The sequence below is a fragment of the Urocampus carinirostris genome, chromosome 15 (genome assembly GCF_059441175.1).
Source record: "Urocampus carinirostris isolate Australia breed hairy pipefish chromosome 15, RoL_Ucar_1.0, whole genome shotgun sequence".
Taxonomy (NCBI): Eukaryota; Metazoa; Chordata; class Actinopteri; order Syngnathiformes; family Syngnathidae; genus Urocampus; species Urocampus carinirostris.
The window spans coordinates 20,896,708-20,922,164 of NC_142363.1; the positions used below are offsets into that span (position 1 = coordinate 20,896,708).

At 39.2% G+C, this 25,457-nt stretch overlaps 1 protein-coding gene and 1 long non-coding RNA gene across 3 annotated transcripts in view; one reads left to right on the top strand and one right to left on the bottom strand.

The window, feature by feature from the left end:
* The window catches only part of LOC148351803 (uncharacterized), a 45,771-nt gene that overhangs the window by 16,663 nt on the left and 3,651 nt on the right, over nt 1-25,457 (bottom strand). For both annotated transcript variants that reach the window (XR_015852797.1, XR_015852798.1), the window contains one exon: nt 4,076-4,222. This is a non-coding gene — a long non-coding RNA (uncharacterized LOC148351803). The remainder of the gene's footprint in view (nt 1-4,075; nt 4,223-25,457) is intronic.
* On the top strand, nt 15,644-23,741 carry klf11b (Kruppel like factor 11b). Its single transcript, XM_088353688.1, has 4 exons — nt 15,644-15,933; nt 17,274-17,552; nt 19,215-20,034; nt 21,487-23,741. The coding sequence occupies exons 1-4, from the start codon at nt 15,895-15,897 to the stop codon at nt 21,777-21,779; spliced, it is 1,431 nt and encodes a 476-aa protein (XP_088209814.1). The 5' UTR covers nt 15,644-15,894; the 3' UTR covers nt 21,780-23,741.

Genomic DNA, 25,457 nt, shown 5'->3' on the forward strand with positions numbered 1-25,457 from the left:
GTTTTGACATCATATTTGATATTTTGATCAAATCTAAACTGATTTTTATAGCACTTTTAATGCAATGCAAGTCAAAGTATGATATAAAAATGATATAAAAACATTCAATATACAAAAGAAATCCCCCTCCCGTTTCCCTTCTACCCAATAACAATAAATGGCAACCTTAATACAAAAACACAAAGGTCAACACATAAAAACGTGTAAAAACGTCAAAATGATCATTCCAAAATAATCACAGTTCACGTTGTTACAAGATAAACGTCATGTTTTTTTATGTTTTTAACAATAAATGAAGCAAACTATTATGTAAAATAACGAAATACATTAAATATAAATTGTACGTGGGTATGTGTGCACATGCGTTTTTATATGTGACTTATAGGCTCCAAAACGGCTGAACCGATTTTTGTGAAAACATACACAGTTGTACTTTATTCCTCCGCGAGTGTCTTTAGCTAGGTTCCGTGTCAAGACACCCTGAACAAATACCTACAATATCAATGAACATTTGCTTACGTGGGATCTGCTTTTGTAGGGTCTCTAACACCCTATGGCGGCCAAATTAAGTGCCACAGGTCCCGAACATCAACCACTCCAAGCAGCCGAATCCAATCTTCTGTAGGCTCAAGCTATGAGAGCTGGTCCATTTATAAAAATCAAAACAAATTATTTGTTTGTGTATTTGTACAGCTTTTTTCAGACAAAATCCAACTCAAAGGGCTTAAAAACACGTGAATGATTAAAAATAATAACCGTATGAAAACGTCAAAATGATTATTTTGAAAATAATAAGAAAACTATCAATCTTGATTTCACGCATTTGCAAACGTTTTGACGATAATAAATGGTAGACCTCATTGCGTGGAATACAAATCATATCCAAATTGTCAAAAACAAAAAGGCTTGTTTCAAAATAAAGCAGCCCTAGACTAAAATACTACTCTTAAATTGAGATAATTTGGTTGTTGTTTAACTTTGGAAAAAAATGTATATATTTTTTTAATCTGTAGGGATTTTAAAGGGGAGACAAGTGGTAAGAGCAGTTTCAGTGACAGACTGCTGTCACTGTCTTGTACTACGGACAGACTGAAGAGATCTTTTCTTCCTCATGCCATGAGGCTCTTTAACTCCACCCGGCAGAGTAAAGGCCCACATTAAACCACACCACCTACATTGGATATTACCGAATCTTACTGCATTATGTGTTCTGTGTAGCACTATTTAGTTACTCTATATAACATGCTAAAGTGGGCATTTGCACGTCACACTGGGTATCTGTATATTGTATTCTTTTGGCTTTATTATTGTATTGTTCTCAGCTCAGGGATGCTGCTGGAAATGTGAATTTCCCTTAGGGGATGAATAAAGTATCTATCTATCTATCTATCTATCTATCTATCTAATCCAAGGCAGGCATGTCAAATGTACGGACCGCGGGCCAGATCCGGCCCGTTGGATGATTAAATCCAGCCTGCTGTAAATTTCTAAGTATTTGAACAACCAAAGGTAAGTCTCTAGCTCATTTTTAGCCAAAGTTATGATTTTTGGGAGATAAATACAAACCAAATGCTCCTTCCTGCCGCTAGAGAGCAGTAAAGGTTTAAACGATCTGACGTCCAATTTGGTTTCATGTTAAAGACAATATTTTGCAGTACTGTATTTCCTCAGTTCCAAGAGGCCCATCTGAGTAGTTTGATCCGATGTTATTGCCCGCTCACAACTTTTGTTTACTATTTCATTTTTTTTAATTTCAAAGCAGTATGACAATTTATACAAGCATATTTTGATCCAATACGCCCACTTGAGTTTGTTTACTTTTGCGATGTTTGTGGTGCATGGGTTCAGGTGTAAAGCTGCTTTTACTCAACCGTTAAAATGAACATGTTGTGAACACATATGACGGCAAACATGAAAATCATTGTTTTCACATTGCTTGGGAATAAATGTGTTGTGCTTAGAAAAGATTGATTTTTGTCCCTGATTATAATTTTTGGGGTAGGATAAATCGTAAAGCATAGTACTGAAAAACAAAGCTAAATATTTGGCGTTGATATTTTTAAACATGCATGACGGGTTATTTGACGGCGCCAAGTTGTTCTTAGGTGTGAGTTAGCGTATGATTGGTTGTCTGTCTCTGTGTGCCCTGAGATTGGCTGGCAACCATTTCAGGGTGTCCCCTACCCACTGCCTGAAGATAGCTGGGATGGGCTCCAGCACCCCCGCGACCCTACTGAGGATAAGCAGTGCAGATAATGGATGGATGGGTTCCTGGTTTGGACATTGTGAGATTCGATTTTGTTTAGAGATCTAATTCGTAAACATCACACCTTGTTTGTTACTTTGTTCATTGCATCTCCATTTTTGGTTTGGTCTTTGTTTCTGGTGGGATCATGTTAGGTTTGGTTTTCTTTGGACAATTCATTGTTTTATAACCCTTGTTTGTTTTTTATTTTGTTCCTGTTTTAGTTATTAAATTCCATCCTTATTTCCAGAACCCCTGCCTCTGTTTATTACAAGGTGACTCCGTAATGGAGCATTATGAGAATGAGTTCAGCCAAATAAAAAAAACGTGAACCGACTGACTAATCACGTGTGCCTTCAAGATAAAATAGGCAAGACAATGTGGTACCATGAGTAAAAATAGTAAGATAACGACTTTTTACCTTGTTATTTTATCCCTAGTGGTCCAAAGGCTTATCATTATTATTATTGGTTTCATTACAAATGTTATTAGTGGGCCTGGCCGCATCAATATTGTCTTACTTAAAAACAAAGCCTGGATCCGGACCCAAGTTCTAACCCATAAAAAGGAAGCATTGGTGAGAAGCGTTTATGTTTTTCTACCCATGACGTCATTGTTGAATTAACGTTGCGGCAGCAGTAGTTGTTTTGCGGCTTTTGCCGCTGCAGACTGCGCATGCGCGCGCGCGCACGTCCAGTGCATGCATGATGTCGGGTGCAATGAGGGCAACGTGTGGCATTGCAGAGGAATGGGAGGAGCGAGCGAGGGAGGAGTGCAATGTGCATGCAATGCAGGGTCGGCGGGCGGTCGGCGGGCAGGCAAGGGGGGGGGGGGGGGGTTGGGGGGTATTGGCCCGCTAGAGTAAACGTGCGACGGCCAGCACCGCTGCCGACCCACGAGTGACGGGAATTTCGCCTCTTTTTTTAGAGAGCCGGCTCTTTCGGCTCCCAAGGGGCTCTTCAGATTGGTTAAATTGCTTTAATCTATATATATTACCAACGATTTTGTCACAGCATGAACGAAATTACTTAAAAATATATATGTTATATCAAAAAAAAAAGAAAAAATGAAAAATTGAAAAGGAAAAAAAGGAAAATTAAACAGGAGAAAAAAAGTTAGGGGGAAAAATTAAAAAGCTAGGGAAAGAAATAAAAGAAGATGCTAACATGGAAAAATGGAGGAAAATTATAAGCAAGAGAAAACAAGTGAAAAGGTGGGGAAAAAGATGAAGATAAAAATAAATAAAAGAAATAGAAAGCTAAGAAAAAGGAGGTGAAAAGCTGGGAAAAATAAACAAAAAAAGGAAAAATAAAAGGAAAAAAAGAGACAAAGAACGCCAAGAATAAAAAAAAAAAGAAAAAAGCTAAGAAAAAAAGAAAACAAAAGAAGAAAAAGAAAAAGAAAAAAGGGCAAAAGAGAAAAAGAAAAGAACAAACAAAGATAAAAGAGGAGAAAAAATAGGTACAAAAAACAAAGGAAGAAAAAGGAACAATCAAGCAAAAAGGGCGTCCCTTTAATCAGTATATTACCAATAATCATATAACATTATGCATGAAATGAATTAATGCTTTTTTATCTGTTCTGCCACCAAATTATAATAACATTTATTTCTTCCCCTCCATGCCGAACATTTAACTCATATCAACTTGAAACATTTTTATACAAACCAACTTTAAAGGAACAGTGTGTAATATTTACTGACTCCTAGTGGTATATTTAGTAAAAAAAAAAAACATTGATTTGAATACTAGGGGAAATACATGAATTATCATACCAATGTTAATCATAGGTTGAGAAATTTGTATTTCATTTGCACAGTGGAATCCCTACCTCAAAGTCACCGCCGTGTTTGTTTGGCATCTTGCTGCAACACTGCGCTCTTGGCACTGGTTTTCCTCCATATTTGACAATACAGTGCTGTCTCGTGGTCGAATACTACACACCCAGTGTGTAGTTTAAAGTCAAGGAACTCCATTTCTGAAAAACATACAAGACAAGACAAAATGTCAATTGAAGCTATTTATTTTTCAGTGCAACGATAAAAAAAAACATGAAATGCAAGAATAAACGTAACATTTCAAAAAAAATAAGCTAATCTTGAAACTCATTATCCCTTTCAAAATATAAAATGACAATAAAGTATTTATAAATCTAAAAAAACAATAAAATATAAAACCATTTTAACCGCTCATACACTCAACAAATTGAAAGTAAACAAGTGAATCCATAAAAAATGCATATTGACTCCTAGTTGGTGTGCAACCGGCTCCCTTTGTTCACTCAGAAGAGCCGGCTCATAAAGCCTTTTCATCCATCAAGGACACATCGCGACTCCACAGTGGGGAAGTCCGCCTCAACTTCAGTTTGGGAATGTGGAGGAAAGGTTAGGCGGGCCCCAGTCGGGCCCCAGCCGGGCCCCTGCACGCACACCTCCTCTTGTGTGACCACCCCCCAACCCCATCCAGGAAGTCAAGGAGTCATCGAGGATGTTGAGGGAGGGAGGGGGGAGTTGCCTGGGCAGGGTTAAATATACCACCCTGGGGCCACATTTCGCAAACTGCTCCCTGACAGGCGGTGAAAGACCACTGCTTTGTTTCTATTCAGATTAGGAAAAGCGAACTAGTTCCAAATCAGGAATGGCTTTACTCACCTACTAGTTGGAAACTAGTTGTCTGAGTCAACCAGAATTTAAACCTCAGACTTTTCCTACAGTCTTTAAACACACCAAAAATATAATGATGGTTGAGTCCCTCGGATCCCACAGTATAAAATAAATTTGTACCATAAAAAATTCACAATTTCACCAGATGATAGCTTGGCTTTCTGTAAGAATTTTAGCCCAACCCATTTCCGACATGGTAACTGTAAATAGAAAAAGGAAAGCTGACTGCGAGGGCCGCTGCTTCCAGTCAAGCAGAAATTGGAGTATTTTTCACCGAAATCTGAACGACGGCATCTGCCTTATTTGCTAAGACACAGTGGATGTTTTGAAAAAATGTATTGAATTAAGAGGCACTGACTTACTACAAAAAGCTAACTAGAAACGAACACTGTGAAAAGGTGAAGCAACTGGAAACGGTTTTGACGGCACAGCAGCGGTTATTTCACAAGATCCTGCAGGTCAAATGAAAATGCTACAAAGGCGAGCTACGATCTCTGATCTCCATGCACTAAAAACCTTGCACGGAGGGTGAATTTGTCAAAGACTTCAGAGAATGCCAGGTGAATAGTCTCCCCTCTCATATTTTTAGTTAATCAAATCTGGCCCACTTTCTGAAAAGTTTTGAAATACCTAATGTAAGTTTTTTTTTGTTGTTGTGACTTTTAAGATTATTTCTAAGTATTGATTAAAATGAATCCAACATGGCAGCGTGCACGGACGCAGTGGGTCTTGGCTCTACCATTCAATGTTTTTTTGTGTACCTACAGTATACGCTTATCTTTGGACTTCATCCACCCATACATCGATTTACACCACTACACCCGACAGGAGCTGTTGGACATCGGCTACCGACATCGATACAACACCACTGACAAATTGGCAAAACTACCAGGTGCTACGTGGATTGTTATCGGGTCCGTTAAGACACGGAGGCGGCGTTGAGAAAGGAAGCAAAAGCTATTGCTTCGGCTACGTAACAACTCTCACAAGACACCTCTGCCTGGCCTGTATCTTACAAACACCATATCCATTCCCCATAAAACGGATGACCTGGGGCTACAACTTGGTGAAACCAACTATTGTATTTTATTCATCCTGTGAGAGGAGGAAAGAGATAGGTTTCGAATTAACGCAATGTAACCCCCCAAAACGCCTTGCTGATGATAGTGTGCCGTTTTCCGGCTGAAAGAGATCGCATAATTTCAACCCTAACCCCTACATTGCATGCTTTTCTCTAGCGAAGGGGGTTGGGGAAACTATCCCTCACAAGCCATATATGGCTCTTTTCATGAGTACATATGGCTCGGAGAGAAAATAGAACAATTATTTCATGAATAGCGCATAGTATATGTCAAGCGGATAGCCGCAGATGCGAAGCCAAGTCAATACTGAATTCAATTCAATTCAGTTCGGTCTAGTACAAAGGTGTCAAACAGGTGGCCCGCGGGCCAGATCAGGCCCGCGAGACAACACTCAGAGAAGCGCAAGAGAAAAACAAGCTGCAGGTTGAAATATGTCAACCAAAGCCAGGTGCCTCTCACAAAGACACTGTACTTGTATTTATTTTCTCTCTCCCTCTGTCTCTCTCTTTCTCTTTCTTTTTCACCCCTTTTCTCCCACAGTCTCTTTCACTCTCTCTGTCTCTTTTTCTCTTCCTTTGTTGCTCTTTGTCTTTCTCTCTCTGTGTCTTTTAACCTCTTTTGCTCTAACTTCCTTTTTCCTTTTCTCTCTTTTCTCTTTCTCTCTTTATACCCTTTACGCTTTCTTTTCTCTTTTCTCTCCTTATGTTTTTCTATTTCTCTTTGGATTTTTCTTTCTCTCCCTTTCTTTTCCCCCTCTCTCACGACTTTTAATCTTTTGTTTCCTTCGCTCTCTCCCTCCCTCTCTTTTTCTTTCTTTGTCCTGCCCTCTCTCCTTTTCCCTCCCTCTTTCTCTTATTTCTTTATCTCTCTTTTTCTTTCTCTCTAATCTACTAGTCCGCCCCCCCGACAGCATGATTGTTCTATCGTGTGGCCCCCGAGTTAAAATGACTATGACACCTCTGGTCTAGGACACAATTTTAACTACAGTTTACGGTCAAGGTGCCATTGTGACAGACCCCGTTTTGGCTTTAAATCGCTAAATAATCCTTTATATGGAAGCTCATTAAACAATCTATGTTCAATGTTTAGACACTTTATGATGAAAAGCCACATAACAAACCTTAACCAAAAACAAACTTTTACACACTTTTACCCAAAAGTGCAATTTGCTTGGGTGACCAGTAGGAATGGGTGGAGCTATACACATGGCGCACGCGCTCTTTTTACCCGCCCAGCACTTTCGGCACTGAAGGTAAATACTGCACGTTGGTATCCTTGTTTGCAGAATTTTTTGACATTTTTACAAAACAACTTTGCTTGCACTTTGTTTTTAAACCATTATTTAGGACAAAAATGTCAGTCAAAATGAGCCTCAACACTCTTAACTTACTACGGGGGGGAGACAAATTTTAAGTGGTATATTTCTATTAAAATGGGACCCAGGCTGATTTTATCAAACTTCACACAGTGAAACAAAATGTGCCAGAGAAATAGCTTCTGTCTGGAGAGCGAGTTTGGCGGTTTTGTCGAACTCTGTCTTAATTGGCTATTATGGCTCTTTAGGTCAGACAGGTTCCCGGGCCCCTGCCCCAGCGAGTAATGGGTCTTGTTTGTACATCAGTGAAGATTTGTTGTCGTAAACAAGCCCGGAATATTTAATGACAGCCACACGACAGCTTTCATCGCCATATTTCGAATGTAAATCATAATAATAATGAGGTAAACTCACCAAATTACACCAAACCAGCATGGCCGCCGCTACTATTGTACCCGAATGTTGCCACGTGATTAGGAACCATCAATAACACATGTAATCTTTAACCTTGGCAGTCTTAAAACACCTCTTTGTTCTTCTTTTTTCATAATGACATCATCTCAGACTGAGACTCGGTGTCTCCTTCTAATGGACGGGAGTGGAAACACTGCATATTTAAGTGAAATATCACAGCAAGGTTGGTGCCAGGGTTCATTTAAGGTGGCAATTGTTCACTGGATGTTCAAAGAAACTTTAAAAAACATGAGAAAGTTTTGCATCCCTGAGGATTACTGAGAATTCAACACGAGCTGCGTTTTCTGATCTTCAAATCTAAAATGAGCCAAACCAATTTAAGATGCCTGGCATAGTCCAGAGCACAATCAGGAAGCAATCTGTTTTTGCCTCACAAATTGAGCCCACTATTAATAATAACAATGGATGTTCTAAAATTCATTGAAATTGTAGTTGGGACACCAGGTATCAGTACTCGTGACGGTAGCTGATACCAGTATCACTTCCAGTATCAGCATTTAACAATCAGGAACCTGAAATTGAAGGAATGGTAAATCTGCTGGTTAATAAATGCAGAAATAGTGGTTATATGTTTTTGGTATTTAAAGATATTTACTGTAGAAAAGGATAAGGGATTTTATGTACTTGTAGTATTGGCATGGGGTATTGGTATCGATGACTACTCATACTAGATTTGAGTATGGTATTGGTATCAGTGGAGATATGGAGCATCTCTCATTGTAATCGTTTTTTAAAGACCAATTCATTTTCTATAAAAGTCGCTCCTGTTACTTTCAGGCCAATACTGATATCAATACTCGACTCGGGATTAGTCATTTGTACTTTTTTGTTGGTAAAATTCTCGTAGGCAATTTAAAAAGAATTACCTTTATCTCAGAATTCCATTATTCTTTTTTTTATATTCACAGTTTTCCAATTGTCCAAAAAAGAATAGACCCAATATGATACTTGGTACTTCCGTATCGCTTTGTACTCGATCAATATTTTTGCCGTTCTTCCGTCACAATAAAAAGCAAACCCGAAACCAGAGCTTCAGAGAGGTGTTTTGGGAAAAAAACGTTTTTAAAAATTGATGAATGTTTCTTTAAATCTGACTCGTTGACTGATAGTAAGATTGACGCGTTTAAAAATGGTCGTAAATTTCAGCTTTTGATTGCTACCATTCATTAATTCGACACTTTCCACATTTCTTATCATGTGTCATAGTCTATTAATCAATGTACCTCGCACCATAAACCATATGGGAAATTACGAAGTAAATTTTTAAAAATATGGTGTCAAATAGTCCTATATAGCATTGGTTCTCAACTGCTCTGACTTCGGGACACACCATTCCACCATAATCATTTGCTGCCAGCCACATCAAGAAAAATATTCCACTTCTCAAATCTATCCATTAAAGGGTGAGTGTAGTTCAAAGCAGAGATAGTAGAATATATTCCCAGTGACCAGCAAAACCATAAATACTCTCGCCTATAAGCCTACATCGCATGTAAAGGACCCCCTAAAACTGCATTAAAATAGCCACATACTCTAAGAAATTCTGAATATTAATAAACATTGTTAATGATTTGATTAGATCGTTAATAAAGATTAGTATAATGATAAGAACCTTAAAACACAACATTTTCAAACCATTTACTGTACTTTCCAGGAGTGCTTCAATGGAAGAGACTCATACACCATTTTTGTATTTCGCAATTCTTGATTTGTCGGATCAATTGTTGTTTTCACTGTTTTCCACTTTTCCTTTCCCTTATCAGTAACTTTATTGGGACCCATTACCATGTGCAGATAAAGGGTAATACAACCTACAAAATCACAATAAAATGAGATGTGGTCTCTCTCAAACAAGCCAACTGACAGAAGAGGTAGATGAGATAGAGCAGAGCATTATCGCCATATACCGTTAGGGAGTGTAATTGACCCTGGGTTTTTTTCTCATCTTCCTAGAATTATTTTGCCAAGTAAAAAGCTCAGGACCCACTGAAAAAGGGTACGTGACCCACTTTTGGGTCCTTACCCAGGGCATAAGCGAGCTAAGCGGCTGCTTAGGGCCCCCGCAACCAAAAGGGGGCCGCCAAGAGTGGTTAACTTTTTTTTGGTGCCACCATTGTCACTATGTGTGTCCACTCAAAAATACTTCGACAGAAATACAACAAAAATACTACACAATAACTACAAAATTAAATGTATCAAATAGTGCTTAAAAACAGGGACCTCATATATCAAATCAATACTACTAAAGAATTATTTACTCCAAAAGTACTACGACAGAAATACTACAAAAATTCTACAGAAATACTACTAAAATACTGCTTTGGAAATACATCAATTATACTTCTACTGAAATACTAAAAAAATAACAATATTTATTTCTATAATATAAAAAAACTACTAGAGAAATATTACTACAAAAATACTACAACAAGAGGTTTACAACAGAAATACTGGAAATCACAAAACATATCCGATGGAAATATCACAAAAATACTATAAAAATAAAACTATAGTAACTTTGTACTAGAAAAATACTACAGAAATACTACAGTTATACAACATTTTTATATGGAAATACCACAAAATACAACAGCGATAGTCCAAAAATACAAAAGATAATAATCTTAAAGTAGTACTACGAAAATACTGCAATCATAAAACTACTGTAATACTCCAAAAATACTACTGATATACAACAACAACAAAAAGACTTTTGAAATACAACAAAAATACTAATATGAAAATACTTTGTAATAAGTAGTACTACAAAAATACTACAATAAGAAAACTACTGTAATACTATAAAAATATGACAAAAATACTATAACAAAAAAATCGACTTTCGACATACAAAAAAAATACTAATATGAAAATACTTTGTAAAAATTACTTCAGAAATACTACAAAAATAGTACAAAAATAAAACTACAGTAAGACTGTAAATACTACAAATATAAAACAAACACTCTTAAAAGGGTATACTACAAAAAACAACAGATATAGTAAAAAATACTAAAAAAATAATACTTCAGTAATACTATAAAAATACTATTATAATAAAACTACTGTCAAGACATGTTTATTTATATAAATTTTGGAATGAATAAAAAAAGAAATCTGAACTAAAGTTTTAGCAGTGCATGGGCAATACAATTAGAAAACAGCTGTCATGATAGGTGGTGGACACAAATGCAAGGGAGCAAAAGCGGAGGCTGAGTTCTCAGAAAAGGATTTTTAATTACAAAACACAGGGGAAAAGTAACTAAGAACAACAAAAAAACTGTCGGAAACAAAAAACAAACCTCACAAACCAGAGTAAGACTGGAAAACAGTGGTGTCTGTAATAATACAAACACACTACAAAAATACTACAGATATGCAACAACAAAATCGACTTTCGAAATACAGCGGAACCTCGGTTTTCGAACGCCTCTCAGTTCGAACAAATCGGAGTCCGACCAAAAATTTCGAGAAAATCTTGCTTCGCTGTTCGGTTGCTTTCGATTTTAATATAGGTGTACGAAGTGTTTTAGCCCCTAATTATGCCTCAGAAGAAAGTCAGTGCAAGCAGCAAAGTTGCTACAGGTGAAAAAAGAAGAGTAGTGCGTACAACTATTGCATTTAAGAAAGAAATAATAGCAAAATATGAAGAAGGTGTGCTGATCTTGCTAGGGAATACCCGACCGTCCACCTGCGCCTTCTGCTGACCACCACAAAGGTAAGAAATCCTATTCATTATTCTTTTCTTTATCCTTTTTTTTATTTTTACACGTTCATGTTAGCGTAATGTTTCGTAGGGAAGATTACAATAACGCGAACGTACGATTAGCCTGGGTTAGCATTATGTTTACGTAGAACATTCAGGTAAACATTCAGGGTGTGGAACGGAGCCCAACATTGAGGGTGTTGGAACGGAGCCCCCTTTCCAATGAACCGCTCACCACTTGTTGTGGAGACCTGGGTGCTAAATGACTTGTCAACGACCTGATTTTTTTATTTTGACACGTCCATGTTAGCGTAATCTTTCGTACGGAAGATTACGATAACGCGGACGTACGACTAGCCTGGGTTAGCTTTACGTTAAACATTCAAGGTAAACATTCAGGGTGTTGGAACGGATTAAAACGATTTACATTATTTTTAATAGGAAAAATGATTTCGGTGATCAAACAAATCGGTTTTCAAACAGGGTTATGGAACGGATTATGGTCGAGAACAGAGGTTCCACTGTACAACAAAAATACTACTATGGAAATACTATGTTGAAATTACTTCAAAGTTAGTTCAAAAAAAAACTATAGTAACAACAAAAAACTGCAGAACTTTAATAAAAATCTAACTTGAGAAATAAAAAAATAAAAAAAAAACTACAGTAATACTTCCAAACTAAATAACAAATGAAGTGTTAAAACAAGGACCTCATTGTGGTCGTTTCAAAACCAATTTGACGAAACTAATCTATTTAAAAAGAAGTAGGCTACCTTTGCTAGCTTTTGGGTGAGAGGTGAAAGCGACCGATCACACGTTACGTAATAGTGAATAGGTACATATAACAGACAAGCATTCACACCTTTGGACAATTTCAATGTCCGTTTTTGAGCACATGGAAAAAAAATGTGTGTAGCTTTTTCTCTTTAATTGATAAAATTCATAAATCTATTTTCCTAGCTTTTTATAGAGCAGGCCTTGTGACACATGCTCTTTTCATTTGCACTGTGTCAGTGATATAACGTCATATCATATGTAGGTCAGGAATAACTTTGCTGCACACGTATGCGTCTGTAAAGAAAATTACATGTGTTTATGCTAACATTTAGGCTAACTTTTTTTCTGTTCGGACCATAAAATGTTGCTTTTGCTTATGCATTATTCTGCAGACTGGAATGTGGGTTGGAGGTCTCAGTATAGCACCTGGACTGGGAGACACGTGTCATTTTAAGGGGGATGGTGGGAAACTCGCAGTCTGTGGGCCAAATAGAAACTGTCCGGACCAAACTTTGATCCTGGATGACAGTGACGGGAGCAAATAAAACTTCGCAAAGTGTGAGTAATAGTTTGAAATTCATTTCCTTAGGATACACGTAGTGGAATGTAGTTTCTGCTAAATGTTATTGCACAAATGTTGCATTACATTTACAATTTAGGGCAATCCACTACTTTGAAAATGTTTGCCTATTTATCTTTTTATCTCATTTCTCTCTTTCAAGTCTTTAATTGATGTTTATCCAGGAGTGCCATTTCTAATCTCGTTGTAATCAATGTTGCTACCTTGACAATAAAGACCATTTTAATTATAATTACACTTCTGATCCTAATTTTCTTTTTAAAAATGAATGTATTCTCATTGATTGAATCCAATGTGCTTCATACTAAGGAGCACTATTAAACCAATAACACTAGAATCAATATGAGGAAGAAAAAAAAACTTGTATTACACTTAAAAGCAAAAACAAGCAAATAAAAAACAATTAAATCGTTTTCTTCCTAGATATTAATTTTCTCTAGACAGATGCACACAACAGGCGCGCGTTTCAGCCAACACTAACGTTGCATTCAAAGACAATCAGAAATAGCAGCTGTCACGACCTTTTTCGCAAACTCGCTGCGTTTTCTTCAACAAATCTGCTGTTGCTTCGCTTAAATAGGATTATTTTACGAATTGTTTCCATTGTATCGATTTTGGACGCTGTATTTTCACAAAATTCGAAAGCTAACGTGTAAGTGATTGACCTAAATAGAATATTTGTGGGAAAAATGCATTACAAGAACCATATCTGCTCCTCTCATTAATAACAATTCTCCTTAACCTTAACAAGCAATAATACACTTTACAAACACGACCTGGCACCTATTTAATCACAGCAAGACAGACTATGCGGAATAAAAACAGAGAAAACACGTGGAAACAAGTTTCTATTATATACAGAACAAACAACACTAATAATTGTTTCAGTACCATTTTTATCTCTTTCCCCACTTGCAGTAGTAAATTTACACCGAATTAAACATAACAGTGTATTTTCTAAAAAGATCATGTACAAAAATTATATCCAGCGGACACAATTTGAAATAATCAGAAAAACGTATACAATTCAGGGGAAGTTGACAGGTGTGAAGTACATTTGTGAGGAAAGAGAAGGAATTAAGAAAATTACTGCAATTTGAGACATACAGAAGCCGACAAAAAAAATACTTTTACCTACAATATTTATTTACAAGATCAGTACTCTTTAATATGTATAAAACTGTCATTTTTTTAACCAAAGTGTGACGACTCAGAAAAAAAACGTAAGTTACTGGGTCAAACTCCTTGCCCGCGGGCCCACCACATCATTTAATGTGGCCCGTGAAACAATGTTGAGCAAAGCACGAGACAAAAATAAGTCAAAGAGTTTTATATATGTTCACTGGGAGTCGCCATGCTCAAATCACCCACTGTAGCAGTATTTGCTGACAACCATTAATCAACCAGAGAACACAGAAGAAACCCACTCTAATGCTATTTCAATAAAAATCAAAGCCACATATGCGCTTTTTAAAGAAATATTAAAAGCATGAAATAGAAAATAGCTCTTTGGTGTTTTTGTAGAATTTCAAAGAAGCTTTAACTCATTTTATGATAGATATGAAATCTAACAGTAAAGTTTCTGTATTCAGTTAAACACTTTAATAGAAAAATATAAATAAAAAGGAGAAAGACTTTTAAATTGTCATTATCAATCTTTTAAATGTGTGTTTTGATGATTCGTTGTTAAATAAAATGTAGTGGAAATGAATTCTGTGATGGTTTTGCTTACACATTAACATTCGCTCTGAAAATGCTGGTCTACCAGTGAACCCAAGAGCCAAGAAGAGATCCGCAGGTTCGAGAGTGTTCTCCATTCGACCCCGATGCTGTGGAATGCTCTTCCCCCTGGGATTAGATCTGCAACCTCAGTGGAAATGTTTAAATCCAAGCTTAAAACACACTTCTATTCTATTGCTTATGAATGACCTATATTTCATGTAGACAATATCCGTCCGTGTATTGTTTGTTTTGCACATCTTTCGAAGCCTGGTCATCCTGGAAGGGGGATTACCTCATGTGGGGTCCCTTCTCAAGGTTTCTTCATTTTCCTCATGTTAAGGTTGAGTTTTTCCTTGCCCTCATGTTGGTTTTAGATCAGGTGACGGTGTCATAATAGTCTGTAATTTGCAATAATCTGTGGTCTGTGCAGCCCTTTGAGACTCCTTGTGATTAAGGGCTATACAAATAAACATTACTTGACTTGACATGACAATCAACATGAGAATAAATCTTCAAATAATATTGAGAAACGCCCTACCCCCTCAATTTTTGTCTTATAATTAAATCTTGCATCCCTAAATCACAATTTAATTGTGAGCCTCCAAAAAGACCCCAAACCCTACTCCTAAGGTACATTTTTAATACCATTCATTTACGAGTACGGCCCCCATGAGAATGTTTTTTCCTACCATGTGCCCCCCAGTTTGACACCCCATGCTTAGATAGAGAAAATATTCAACATAAAAATCATCAGCTTCAGACAGAGGAAAATATTCCTCATTTTTGGGGTCAAAAATCCCCCTCGACTATTTTATTGAAAACAATTCACATAACCGCGTTGACGTGCGGCACATGTCATTTCCCACAGTCCGCGAAAGCCTCATACACTCGATCGACCTTTCGCCTAGTTTAACGGATAGCAGTTCACCGGGTTTACTCCGACACTGCTGACTCGCGAGGCCACGCCCACCAACGGCCACGCACCCCGTTTCCTCCAACAGCCCGCTGAGCACGCACTGTCCACGCGCACGACGCCGTCCGATTGGCCGCCGCGCTGCACACACTCGCTCCCCATTGGCCGAGTGTTGCCACCCGCCCGGTGCGCGTTGTGAGTTTTGTTTTTCTTTTTTTTTTCTTCCCCTTCTCCCCGCCTCCTGTTTTACTCACACAGCTGAGAGAAAAGAGGGAGCCATTCGGAGGTGGGGGAAAAAAAAAGCAGCGACCTCAGCCCTACCTCAGAACAAGAAGCGGCACCGGGGAAGCGCCGTGTCTTTTGTTCACTACGCCGGGGCCGAAAAACAAGTGACATTAGGACGTTTGCTTTCACTTATGCCCGCCCGGAAGTATATCGAGACGGGCCCGCACGGGGTAAGACAATTAAATAAAATTCACCTCGTTATTTTTTAAAACCGTTCATTTTTTTAACTCCAACTTGTTAAAAATCACTTGATTGTCAACGTCACGCAACTTGTGGTGATTTCTGACGAGTGACAACGTCATCTTTTCACAAAATGACGCCTTAAAAACATCGCTTTTTTGGTACACGTTTTTAAATCACTCTTATTTTGAAACTCTGTCAATCGATCGGAAATTAATAAATCAAAATGGATTTGTATAGTACTTTTCAGGCAACCAATTGCAACTCCAACTGCTGTATAAAACACTCAATGTACAATAAGAAAACACCATCTATTTTTCCCTATTCGACGACCAAGAACGCCAAATGCATAACTTCTTGTTTTGTTTTATTAACGAATATATTTCACAGCTAACAACCTGAGCCAATTGCTCCACTTATTAATTTGCTATTCCCCTTATGAGGCAATAAAAAACAACCCAGAAACACAATGCAGCGCCTGTTTATTCCAGCAGGAGAGACTTCAGTTTTTTTCTTAATTTTTTTGCTTTTCAACGTTCAATTTTTGTTATAAATTGTTAAAAAAACACTGGATTGTCAACGTCACTCAACTTTTGTTAATTTCTGACGAATGACATCATATTTCCATGAAATGACGCCTTAAACATAGAATATTTATGTTTTTTAATCACTCTTATTTTGAAGCACTGTCCATAGTTGGTATAACTTATTTTTTGTTTTATTAACGAGTGTATATAACACATCATCAACGTCAGCCAATTCCCCTTACTAAGCGATAATAAACCTTACAAACACAACGTGGAACCTATTTACTCCCATCAAGAAGGTCTATTTGGAATAAAAACAGAGATAATTTGTATAAACAAGTTTATGTACCGAGTAAGCAACACACAATTCTTTCAGTATGATTCTTTTCCCCACTTGTAGTAATTTAAGTGTTAGTTTTGCAGGATTTATATGTATTTTATCCCCTGCAAAAACTGTTGCAAATGATCGAAAAAACATATAGAATATAGGAAAAACGTATAAGTTGACAGGTATGCTCTTTGTTTACTGGAAGAAGGTATAATTGGCATGAGCAAGCTTCCAGAGGCCAAACTGCTTTATGGGGATTTCACATGGCTCATCTGGGCAGCACGTCACTCTCTGGTCTATATTTGGCCATGGGAGGCGTCCTGGCTCCAAATGTGGGGCAGTGCATGCTGGGCCAGGGTGTAGTCACTCAGCCCCCCCCCTCTCTCGTTTCATTTACAAGTTGACTGAGCGTCAGCTGCATTCATAGTCGTTGCTGTGATGCCACTTCAAGTATTTATGCCGCGTTTCTTTTCAGAACATGTCCGCAGCCGATCAGTGCGGGTCCTACGCCAAGCGGAGGAAGCACGATGCAGTCGAGCTGCCCGACAACAGATGCAGCCCCGGTCTGGAGTACACGGACCTGGAGGCCGCTGAGGCGCTGGTCTGCATGAGCTCCTGGGGCCACTTTGTCAACAGCAACAGGCCCATCCCTTGCAAACCTCGACCCCTGACCCCAGCGTCCGACTCATGCGACTCCATCCTGCCTTCCGAGATCCCAGAACCCTCCAAAGACTTTGTTTCCCTTTCCTCTTTGGTAAGATTGTCAGCACCAATGTGTTAGAACGCCTTAAAAACATCGCTTTTTGTACGTGTTTTTAAATCACTCTCTTTATTTTGAACCTCTGTCAATTAATCGCAAAACAATAAATCAAAATTTATTTGGATAGTAATTTTCAGGCAACTAATTGCAACTCCAAGTCCTTCATTTAGAACAGTGGTCTCGGACTCAATTATTGGGGCCCATTGAAGTTAGGGTCGAGGTGAGGTTGGGCCAATTGGGTTTTCCACAAGAAAAGATCTGTTAACACATTCCATTGTTCTCAAATCTCTCCTTTTTAATCATATACAAAATAAGATTAAGAAACACCTTAGATTTCATATGAAAATAAATATATAAATCAGTCATAACTGTGCTGCACTTACATTACACTTTCATCATAGGGCAGGGGCCTCAAACTTTTATCTGAGGTGATGCAATTTGCCCCCGGGCCACGAGGTTGAGACCCCAGATTCAGATAAAACTGGACATTTTCTTCTGTGTTGTGGTTTGGAGAGTCAAGAACAACACTTTCAGACTCCTTCATTGTACTGAAACCTATTTCAATTGGAGAAACCCTCTCTATCATTCACATTCGACTGGATTTTTGACTACAGTACTGTATTTCTTTTGCTAAACATGCAACATACCAGAAAATCGATTGGAATTTCCCTAGTAGAAAAGTGGAAAAAGGTTTGATTGTATTTGTGTCCGTTCTTTTTCAGCATTACAGAATTACTAAATTAATGAAAACGTGCCACAAAGAAAAAAAACATCCAATATTTTTTTTCAATTGGATAGACAATACGATGGTTCTCTTACATCACTGCCACCTATTGGCCATTTTGAAATATTTAACAGTGCAGTCAAGCCTGGTCCACGAGTGACATGTCAAGGCAATAAATCACAGATAGTCTTATTAAAAAGCCGCACCGGCCATAATTACAACATCCCCTGATCTAAAACCTACATGAGGGCAAGGAATACCAAAAAAAAACCAGAATGAGAAAAATGAAGAAACTTTGAGAAGGGGGCATACAAGATGTAATCTCCCTTCTAGGATTGGTGGGCTGCAATGGATGTTGCATAGGCTTCAACAGACAAAACGTAGTAGTCTTATATACTGTACACTCCTGTGCAGCAAAACAAATATTTGATGGCTTGCAGTTTTTGGTAGGTGAGGACTGTATTGGATGACATGTTCACACGTTATTGGCAGTGAACGGGTTTAGTGGCACTGAATTTTTACAGAGGATAATTCCTACACAGTACCAATAAAACCATGCTGTCTTTCATATGTTTTGCATCAGAATTTGTTATTAATTCACTATGTTAGTGACTCCCATAGAACAGCCAATCAAATTATCCTCTATAAAATGGTAAGAGCTGTAGTATAAGATTAACTCAAAGCCGCTTTGGACAAGCAGGTTTATTGTGGCTTTTTGGGGATCTCTCTGAATTGGTTCAATCAAGGTGATGGAATGCTTGACTCATTAGTCGATCCTTATTTGAAACTGCTTAGTGGAGGAAAACATCAGAAACGGTGCATTTTGTTCAATACTCAACCAGTGGAAAATTGCTGCTGCCTGTTTCTATGTGTTCATTGCATACATGGATGAACAAGACTCACTCTTCTCCCTATCTTTGGTCTTGTCACAGTGCATGACTCCGCCTCACAGTCCCAGTTTTGCTGAAACCTCTTCATCAAGCGTTGGGGGTTCCTCCAAGACCTCACCCTCGCCCTCGCCCGCCGCCCCTTGCAGATCCATGGCAACCAGCGTGATCCGCCACACGGCCGACACCTCCCTATGCCAATACCACATTCCGGCGGCCCCCACTTTAGAAAAGGCGATGTCCAGCCAACAGAGTTTTGCACCAGTGCCCCATCTTCCTGACACACGCTCCACAACAGAGCCTAGTACTCCTAAACCCTCTTTGGGCAATGTCACCACACCCATTCCTGTTACCACCCAAGTGCAAAACAGCGCCCCTGCTCAGGCTACCTTGACGGCGTCCCCTGTCACCAGTCCTCAAATCATCTGCCAGATGTTCCCCTTCAACAGCCAATCAGGTATCATATCAGCCTTAATCCCCAGCACGGTCCAGACGCCCTCCGCCGGGGCCAGGACCACCTCAACGCCGATCCTCCCCCAGCCGGCCACAGCCAATCCCGCCACGATGTCGCAATCCCTCATCGTGGGCTCGGCCGTGCCCCAGGGAACGGTGATGCTGGTCCTCCCCCAAGCCTCAGTCCCCCCGGCCTCCCACGGGCCCCAGACTGTCATGACGCTGGGCAACACCAAGCTGCTCCCGTTGGCCCCGGCGCCGGTCTACGTGCCAGCGGGGCCCGGCGGCAGCTGCACGGCGCCCACCAAGATGGACTTTTCCCGCCGGAGAAACTACGTGTGCAATTTCCCCGGCTGCAGGAAGACGTACTTTAAGAGCTCACACCTCAAGGCTCATCTACGCACGCATACGGGTGAGCATTTTTCGGCACGGCGTTAATGACTCGCGCGCATGCGGAATGCCGTTGCCAAGGCGTCATGTTTGTAACAGTTCCACCGGAGAGAGAGCTCATTGTTAGATGCCAGAGGTTCCCCTTCAGAAATATGCATGTCTTTGCATTATTTTATTTTCGATTTTATTATCTAAAAAAAACTCACTTCAACAGATTAGGATTTTGGTAGCCAATGATTTATTTGTGGGTTAATTGAGCCAATGTCTCCAAAACCAATGCAAAGATAAACAATTTTGCATCACTGAGGAGAATAAAGAATAAGTATTTGGAAAATTTATTTTTTATAATCAACAATAGAAAAATTGTTGGAGAATAGTTTTATGCATGATGCATTTATTGTTGAGCATTTTGATCAACGAGGGGTCACCAACCTTTTTGAAACTCAGCCACTTTTTTGTTACTGATAACTGCGAAAAAGCTACCGGTTTGATATGCATTTCTAAAATAACCTGTTATTACTTTGTCATTATTCGAGATTAAAATAGGCTCAGACAACCACTAAACTTCGTGCCAATTATAAGTCAAATTTCATAGTAAATCACAATGAACCATGATATATTTTCAGGACCACTCCACAGGTGCCTGCGGGGAACACGTTGGACACCCCTGAAACAGAGGCGGACCTTTAATATTTGAAAACAATGGAAGTTCTTTCAACTGATGCTGGATTTTAATTTAGTAATTAAAGTGTTTCTATCTAGTGGTCAATAGTGAAATTACACCCCGTAAAGATAAGCGCAAAAAGGTATTGACTTTATTACCCAAAAGATTAAATAAAAGATGCATAAAATAGTATTGGTTCATCAGTTAAGAGGGGGTTATGGTATTCTAAACTAAAGAAAAGCTCGTTTAAATACAGCCATAAAACTTCTGCCACCTAGTGGAAGAAGGTTGAATTAGTTTCCTGCTTGCTACTACGCCTGAAAATAAATAATTAATACTTGGTGGAACAAATTGTGATCAAAGAGTTGACCAAAATTCAACTTTGATTGATTGATTGACATTTGTTCCCCCTCTGTTCATCCTTTAAATCAAAGGTCTCCAATGTGGGGTGAGGGCACAAGGTTGCCCCCTAAGAATCCTTGAGTAGCGTGGACAGCTTCTGAAAAATAGTTGGCCAGTGATGGGTGATTGTAATTTTCTATTATATTTCATTTCTAACTGCTCCAGTGGTTCACTTAATTTCTAATAATTACTACCCGGTAATAACATAGTAACAACATAGTAATAACATCAATTGTTATTTTAGAATAGTTATTAAAATGGTAGCCCTTCGCACCAATCAGTATCATAAACTAGCTCGGAGCTTCTAAAAGTCGGTGACCCCCGCTTAATGCATTGTGTGCCATGGTCGGTTATATATGTCAAACCAGGAGCTGGCTAACTTTCCTTTTTATTGTTTTTAAATTTCAGGTGAAAAACCGTTCAGCTGCAGCTGGGAGGGCTGCGACAAAAGGTTCGCCCGCTCCGACGAGCTTTCCCGTCACCGGCGGACGCACACGGGCGAGAAAAAATTCGTCTGTCCCGTTTGCGAGCGCCGATTTATGCGCAGCGACCACCTCACAAAACACGCTCGGCGTCACATGACCGCCAAGAAAATCCCCACATGGCAGGCCGACGTCCGGAACCTCAACAAGATGAAGAACCCTACCCCCAAAACCAACATGGCCACTATTAGCATGCTGGTTCCTGCCGGCTCTCAATAGACAAAAGACGCTTAAAGGTATTCCCAAACAGAATTTTGGCACAGAACGTGTCGTGTTCTTCCGCATAATTATGCAAATGTGTCGGAAAACATTCCAAGCGCCGACGGAATCGAGAAATTTAGTCTCAACGTTGACCGATTTGGCGTGTTTGCTGTTGAGCTGTGACGTCTCTGAAGGAACACAACACTTTCATGATGGTGGATCCCGTTAAGACAGTGGTTCTCAAATAGTGGGGCCTTGTCAAAGGGGCGGGGGCACATTTGACTTCCAGGAAACTTTTTTTTTTTTACTTTACCAAGATAAAGTGCGATTACACCTCCACTACACCAGGGTGCAGTGGCATTCTTATTGGCAGAGTTTTTTGTTTACATTTAGCCTCCACGCAATTCATAAAGCACAGAGTATAAGCATTGAGTAATAATTGTAGACACAAGTGGAAAAGATCCTCAAGTGACTCCATGAAAAAAAAGATTTAATACAGATGCGGAGACAGGGTAAAGAGACATACAAAAGTCTCCTCCTGAAAGGTGAGACGAGGAAGTTTGAGGTAACACTTCACTGCAACCATGGAGGGAGACAAGCAAATGACAGGTGTGCGTGATATGGTAAAAATGTTGGCAGCTGACAGCACAAAACCAAATTAAGCTGTCACTTCATGACATCACCACCCAATCACGCTGATAAAACGCTATATCTTTTTTCAGTGAAAATGTGCCAAAAGGCATAGATTTGGAATGGACAGGGGTGATGTGTTACCACCAACATCAAGCAATGTTTTTTTTCCCGCCAATATTATGTGATAATGTGGAAAAAAAAGAACTTGGGGGGGACGTGAAAGAATTTCTTCTTCCGAGAGGGCACTGCATTAACACAACATGTAGGGCCAGCTCTGAAACGGACAGCCATTGTAGTGAACAGTGATTGCAGACCGCTCATTTCTGCTAGGAGGTGGGCGATTGTGGCTTTTTGTTTGTGTATTTGCCGCATGTTTTGCGCCTGGTACAATTTTGTCCGGCTAGTTCCCCGTTAGCGTCAAGGCTGTGGAATGCTTTCCTCTTTTGTTTGCTCCCGGTGGGCACATGTTGGCTGCCAACTGTGTGTTGTTGGGGCAACTAGTCTGGTGTTAGTTGTGTCCCTTAGTTTATTCCTATGCGTTTGTCGCCGTAGACTTTGCCGCGTTTCATTGTTGGTTTTTGGTTAGCCAGGCGGCTCACCGCGCCTTGCGTTGACCCAGTTAGCCGCTTGTTGCCAGTTAGCCCTTTGTTTGTATCATTACTATATCTACCTGCCACACAACGCATAGGCATTCTCCACAAAAACTTGGCTTAAAACACTTATTACCTCTTCCCTCTAAGTTACACGTAAAACAAAATGGCGACCGGCTCGCTAGAGTGCCAGTTCCTTTTATGACGTCACATCTCAAAATAAGAAGGACATGCTATCTTCAAAATGCATTATCTGTAAAAATAATTTGTGTACCCCAATGAAATATATATAGATATATGCAAAACAACATGTAATATTTCCTGACATTGTTCTGGCATGCTTAAGAATTTGGGATTACCTTTAACCGAACCAGGGAGCGGCCAGGCACATACGGCCGTCTTGACTCACGGAAGTACAAGAAAAAAAACAAACTACATGCACTGGACCTTTACATCTCTACTGCTCATTTGTACATTTACACAAAAGGACTCTTTTTGTTTGTTTGTTTCATGGATGCACTCTTTGCCAAAGCCTTTGTACGACGTTGAATTTCGTATTTTTCACCCTTCCGCAACATTTTTGGATTTGTTGTGACACATATGTGAATGTTTTAAGGAACGTGTCGAAATATACAAACAATGTAAATATGAATCTTTAATCACCATGACTATAATACCTTTATGATTACGGCATACCTCTATGTGTAACTTTCATATTATTTAATACGTATTTGTAATTAAAAAGATGCCTCATTCACTCTGTTCACGGTTGTTTTGAATTGAATTGTCTTTATTGGCATAAATAACAACGAAGTGAATCGTTGTATGCAACAAGATTAGACATGCCACTCCGAGGTAAACACGTATTTAAGACTTTGAAGAGAAAATTACGACCGAGGACGGGATAAATAAGCAAATATATTTACAACTTAATGGTTAGAGCAGGGGTCTCAAACTCAATTTTCTTGGGGGTGGCTGAAGCTTGGGTCTAGGTGAAGTGAAAATCACTAATAAAAACATTCCACTCTTCTCAAGGTACTAGATCCATAAATGTCATGATTACTGATTAGCATCACCTGGCGCCAGCCGCTGCGGGCTACCTCATTGGTTCCCTGTCCTTTTTTAAGCCCAGTCCTGTCACTCTCCGGTTGCCAGTCCGTCAGCAAACCTCTTGTTACAAGGCAAGCATTTTGAACCTGACTCCCGCATGTCCCATTTTTGCAACCGTTTTTCCACCCATCCGTTCCTGATCTCCCTGTTTGTCTCCGGCTGCGACCTGCTTTTGATCCCAACCACGTTTGCTCTCCCGTCCCAGCCTACGACCCGTTTTCGATCCCGACCACGTTTTTGCTCTCCTGTCCCGGCTATCGACCTGTTTTTCCGACCTTGACACCGCCATCTCCCGCTTCGGAAGATCCACTTCCGTATTCGGATCACGATCCGATTGCGTGAGCGGCTTGCTTCCCGCGTCCAGCGAACACCGGATCGCGGGCGCTGCCCTTCCTCTTTCTATCAATAAACTTGTGGTTAACGCTACGCATTTGGGTCCTGATTCCGTTCTGGTTGTGACAATAAATGAACCCGTGAGAGGCAAAATCCTTCTTTTTACAATTAAATACTCTACAACGTGTTAAAATCAAAAGACACAACCTTACTCCAGACCCAAGTATTCATTTAACAAATAAAAGTTCTGTATATTGTAATCATGTATTGATTTATGACCAACAACAACGTCTTTGGGACTGTTTAACCAATCAGAATGCAGAACCCAATGCACGATGCAAATCCGTGGAGTAGCAAGGGATCACTACACAAAATAAATTATATAATTAAATTAAACAGTATTACTAATAAATAAAAGAGACAGTGATAAAATTAATACAACAAAGTTCAGCAAATAAAAAAGCAAATAAGTACATTTTCTACATAAGATAAGATCTAAAAATACAAGAGTTGAGGATTAATATGACAATAAATCAATCAATCAATCAGTAAAAACATATTAAAACATATTAAGACCTGGGCCTCAAACTATTATCCTAGGGGCCGCAAATGGCACGCGGGCTGTGAGTTTGAGATAACTGTCTTAGAGACTGGATATGATTGTAACAATAGTGTAAAGAAAAGTAGTGCAATAAAGATTTAGCAAACTCCCAAATAAGTCACAAGTTCACAGTTTTGTGCTTTGTTTATGGTGGTGATCGCTCTGGGGAAGAAAACTGTCCTTGTTTTAAAAAGACAGTGTGTATTATTTAGCGCCTTCTAGTGGTAAGATAAAATCTGTTAATTAAACAAAAAATATAATAGAATAATACATAAACATCACATCAATGTGGTCGTTTTTTTTCGTGGGTGGAGAAAATTGTCTCTATCTGACATAACAAGGCTCGCGAAGAGGGTGCTGGCATATTTGTCCACTCTCTTGCTGCTAATGGTACCCCAAAAACCTGTCCTTTTTCTTCCTTTCTTTTCT